This window comes from Abramis brama (genome assembly GCF_963993115.1).
Source record: "Abramis brama genome assembly, chromosome: 5".
In the NCBI taxonomy this organism is placed as follows: domain Eukaryota; kingdom Metazoa; phylum Chordata; class Actinopteri; order Cypriniformes; family Leuciscidae; genus Abramis; species Abramis brama.
In genome coordinates, this window is record NC_139967.1 from 17760453 (window position 1) to 17765345 (window position 4893).

The following is a 4893-nucleotide window of genomic DNA, read 5'->3' on the forward strand; positions in this document are numbered from 1 at the left end:
ATCGGACTAGTACGTGTTGACCCTTGAGCAACGCATGGAAGCGGTGCAGGGCAAGACGTACAGCCAACAACTCAAGGCAATTGACATGCCAAAGGCGCTGGGGTCCTGTCCAGGAGCCCGCGGCAGCATGTCCATTGCACATGGCGCCCCAGCCCGTGGTGGAGGCATCTGTTGACACAACAACATGCCTGGACACTCGTTCCAAGGGCACTCCGGCCCGAAGAAAACTGAGGTTCGACCACGGGGTGAAGGTCTGACGGCAGGTCGGAGTCACTGGGACTCGGAGCGTGCCGTGATGCCATGCCCACCTCGGGACTCGATTGCGAAGCCAAAGCTGAAGTGGTCTCATATGAAGCAACCCGAGCGGCGTGACTGCAGCTGCGGATGCCATATGCCCCAGGAGCCTCTGAAATAGTTTCAGTGGAACCACACTCTTGCCCTCGAACTGACGAAGGCAAGTCAGCAGTGACTGCGCGCGCTCGCTCGTAAGCTGCGCACACATGGCGACCGAGTCGATCTCCATACCGAGAAAAAAGATCCTCTGCACGGGGCAGAGTTTGCTCATCTCCCAGTTGACCCGAAGGCCCAGACGAGCTAGGTGCCGGAGCACAAGGTCCCTGTGTTCACAAACCTGGTCTCGAGAGTGAGCTAGGATCAGCCAGTCGTCGAGATAGTTCAGGATGCGAACCCCGTGTTCTCGTAGGGGAACAAGGGCTGCCTCGACGACCTTCGTAAAGACGCGAGGAGACAGGGCTAGCCCGAAAGGGAGAACCGCGTACTGGTATGCCTGCCCCTCGAAAGCAAACCGTAGAAACGGTCTGTGTCGAGGAAGAATGGAGACATGAAAGTAGGCGTCCTTCAGGTCGATCGCTGCAAACCAATCCTGTGGCCGTATGCACTCGAAAATGCGCTTGGCCGTGAGCATCTTGAACGGCATCCTGTGAAGGGAGCGGTTCAAGACGCGCAAGTCGAGGATTGGCCGTAACCCACCGGATTTCTTCGGTACAATGAAGTAAGGGCTGTAAAAGCCGGACCTCATTTCGGCTGGAGGGACAGTCTCGATCGCACTCTTCGCCAGTAAGGTAGCGACCTCCGCTCTCATAACCGGGGCATTGCCACCGACCATAGTGAAGCGGACTCCCCTGAAGCGGGGAGGAGACCGCGCGAACTGAATCGCGTAGCCGAGCCTGATGGTCCTCGCGACCCAGCGGGACAGCCTGGGAAGCTCCAACCAGGCTTCCAGGAACTGTACCAGCGGGGTCATACGGACCACAGACGTACCCTCGGTGGTGCAGCGAGGCGGAATGACCGGCCCAGGCGTGGGTGGCATAGCGGCCCGGTGCAGGGGCACGGTCATTAGCCGCGTCCTGCCAGAGGAGGCCAGGGGAGGACCAGCGTCCCACTGGGGCGTGCTCTGGCAGGGAACTGGCAACAGAGGGGGACGAGAGTGGCGAGGCTCGTGAGCGGCGCGTACTGTCATCCGGACACTCTGTGTGCTCAGAGATGGGGGAGTGAGTTCTTTCTTTAACCACATTAGGGTGCTGCCCGTCGTGGGACGAGCAGCGGGGTGGGGAAAACCAAGGATTCTCCCCCGGCCCTCCACCGGGGGAAGGAGCGGCCCTGCTACCGTCTCCTGGGAAGAACTCAACGCCATCTCTGAGCAGCCCGTCTCAGGAGCGCCGCTTGGCCTGGCGTTTAGCGGGGCACGGGGCGGGAGAGGGCTGTGGCGCCTTCCTACGACGTCCTCCACGACGCGACCCGGATGGAGGCTGCTGCTGGGGCCGTGCGGGAGGGGCGGGAGCCGTAGAAGGGCGCCCTCGGCGGCGAGCAGACTGAGGCACCTGTGCCGACGGCTGGGTGGAGGCAGCAGCTGGCCGTCGGGGCAGGACGTGTTTGAGAGCCTCAGTCTGCTTCTGGGCGGTCGAGAACTGCTGGGCAAAGTCCTCAACCGCCCCGGCGAAGAGGCCAGCCTGGGATATGGGAGTGTCGAGGAACCGGGTCCGCTCGGCCTCACGCATATCAACCAGGTTGAGCCACAGATGTCTCTCCTGGACCACGCAAGTGGACATCACCCGACCCAGGGAGCGTGCGGTCACCTTCGTCGCTCGGAGAGCAAGGTCGGTGGCGGCACGCAGCTCATCAAAGAGCCCTGGGTCAGTCCTCCCCTCGTGCATGTCACGCAACATCTGTGCCTGGTAGACCTGGAGTGTCGCCATGGCATGCAGTGAGGAGGCCGCCAGCCCCGCAGCTCTATAGGCCTTCGCCACAAGCGTGGAAGAGAACCTACAGGCTTTGGAGGGGTGCTTTGGGTCGCCACGGGAAGAAGCACTCTGAGGACACAGTTGCATCGCAACAGAGCGTTCAACCTGGGGAACCCCAGTGTACCCTTTGGCGGCCGCCTGTTCGAGAGGAGGCAGGGCGGAGGAGGTCGCCGAGCGATCACGAGAAGACAATGGTGCCTTCCAGGACCTCGTGATCTCCTCATGCACATCCGGGAAGAAAGGCATTGGGGACGCGCGCTGACGAGGGTCAGTGGCGGCACCCAAAAACCAATCATCCAGCCGCGAGCGCACTGGACCAGGTGGCGGGGACCACTCAAGCCCAATGGCCGCGGCTGCCCGGGAAAGCATGGCAGTCATCTCGGGATCAGACTCGGGCAATGCTGGCACACCCGAAGGTGGCAGCACAGCCGAATCCTCACTTCCCAAGGACTCTTGCCCACCCTGTGATGCAGCGATCGACATCGAATCTTCCTCTGGAGCGCCAAATGAGACCCGCGGCAAGTCAGAGGACTGTACGGCGGGCTCATTTGAAACACTCGCGGGTTGCACGGTGCTAGAGGACGGTGTGGAGCGCGGAATAGTCGGCGCTTTGTCCCACACCGTAATCCTCAGGTCACCCTGGCCGCCAGCCGAAGTACTAGCTCTCGCGGAGCCAGTAGATCGGGGTGCGGATGAGGGGACTCTACCATGAAGGTCATTGAGTCTCGACCGCAACCGTGCGATGGGCATGTTCCCGCAATGGAAACATGACTCATCCACAAACGCTGCCTTAGCGTGCTCTAAACCCAGACACACAAGACAGCGATTGTGCCCATCAGAGTCAGAAATGAGAAGACCGCAACCAGAAGTGCACGGGCGAGGCATCTTTAAAAAGACGTGCCGCGTGCAAGCTCTTTTAGAAAGGAGATTTCTCCACAAATGCTGAAGCGACCAGGGAGAGAATACACAAACACTGGCAAATCACTGCACAGATAAGCAGGGAATGTGCACTCGCTGGAACTCGCTGTCACACCAACACTTGGAGAGAGGCTCGTCTCGAAGAGAAATGAAGAGATGAATCTCAGGATTGGCTGTGGAGTGAAGTACATCAACTTGGCTCCGAAGCGAAAACATATCTGCATGTTGCCAGCGTACTTCCTTATATACTCCCAGGGTGGGGCGGAGTTACGCTATGCAAATTCCGCAGACCCATGGCATTTCTTTGCCATTGGCTCGTTTTATATACTTGAAGGTGATAGGATTTCTAAGCGAAACCCCATTCGTCGTCATCCGACGTAACTCGGAGTGACAACGAAAGGGAACGACGTTCTTGCCCGCCAGCCAGTACTTGTGACGTCACGTGCAAAGTATGAATTCAGCAAGGATGCATTAAATTGATCAAAAGTGAGAGTAAAGACTTTTAAAAAATCTAATTCAAATAAATGCTGTTCTTTTTAACTTTCTATTCATCAGAGAATCCTGAAAAAAAGTGTGCCACGGTTTCCACCCAAAAAATATTGAACCGCATAACTGTGTAGCTTCCAACATGAATGATAAAAGGAAATGTTTCTTGAGCACCAAATAATGTTACGAATGAATGCAGCCTAAACAAGGCTGGAATACACAAGGGCAGAGATTTCTTTTCAAAACATTAAAAAGTCTTACAGAGTCTACCGACCCCAAACTTTTGAACGGTAGTGTAATAATTGCTATAATGCTATTTTAAGTAATTATATTTTTTCATCATACACTGTAAAGTGTAGCCTAATTAACTATGAATGCACCGTTCATTTATTTTGGCACTGCCCTTATGTCTTTTTTGTTTGATGTTCTTTTAGGTATTATTGAAAACTCCAAAGATGATCCAACTTTATTTTTATTTTAATAGCTAAATTTCCCATACATAAATGTAAACATGTTTTATAGTATTTAAAGCATTATGTTGAGCCAATATTCAAATTCAAAGCTATTCAAAGTTTACAAGCATGTACACTCTTTAAAGTATTCTTATAATATTGTTTAAACCTCCCCCTAGCATTTGAATTTTTGTATTGTAATCGTATTGTTTTGATATTTTCTTGAATTAAAAAAAGGAAACTATGAATGCATCATAACCTGTGCGACGGTGGAGACAGGCTCAGTTTTGTCCCTGGCGTGCTCTCTCGACCTCTCGAGAGCTGTTATAAATATAAATTGCTGTTGTTTGAAACGTTTATACTTCTCCTCAATGGAAAATAACTGCTCTCTGACGTTAGCCATCTCAGTTGAAGTGCTAAACCTGTTTAAAATGGATACAGTAAAGTTAGGGTGCATAAGAACAGTACTGTTTAGAGGTAGATTGTTGTTAGCACAAAACTGTGTAAAGTTAGAGACCACAGCTTGAAAACTGAGATGTTTGGACTTGAGAAAGTGGTATTTTATTCAATATGGAAAACAATAGCGATTTTGATGGAAGATAAACAGAAATGGTATTCATCATAATAAATGACACAATTCACATGTACTAGAACTTACCTGTATTAGTGCGTACTGTAGAGGTCTAGTATCAAACATGTAAGTGTTTCTGTTGCATTGCTTAGTAACAAGAGTAGGAAACTCATGCGCCCTCTGGTGGCGGAGATGGCGATTGGCT

The 4893-nt window shown here is 52.9% G+C and overlaps 1 protein-coding gene across 1 annotated transcript in view; it reads right to left on the reverse strand.

Moving 5' to 3' along the window:
• spaca9 (sperm acrosome associated 9) overlaps window positions 1-4873 on the reverse strand; it is a 9862-nt gene extending 4989 nt beyond the window's left edge. Inside the window, exons 1-2 of the mRNA XM_084113487.1 lie at window positions 4776-4873; window positions 4377-4539 (exon numbers count right to left, since the gene is read on the reverse strand). Of these exons, the coding sequence (XP_083969613.1) occupies window positions 4377-4520 (144 nt within the window). The 5' untranslated portion in view covers window positions 4521-4539; window positions 4776-4873. The remainder of the gene's footprint in view (window positions 1-4376; window positions 4540-4775) is intronic.
• Between the last annotated feature and the right edge of the window lie 20 nt (window positions 4874-4893).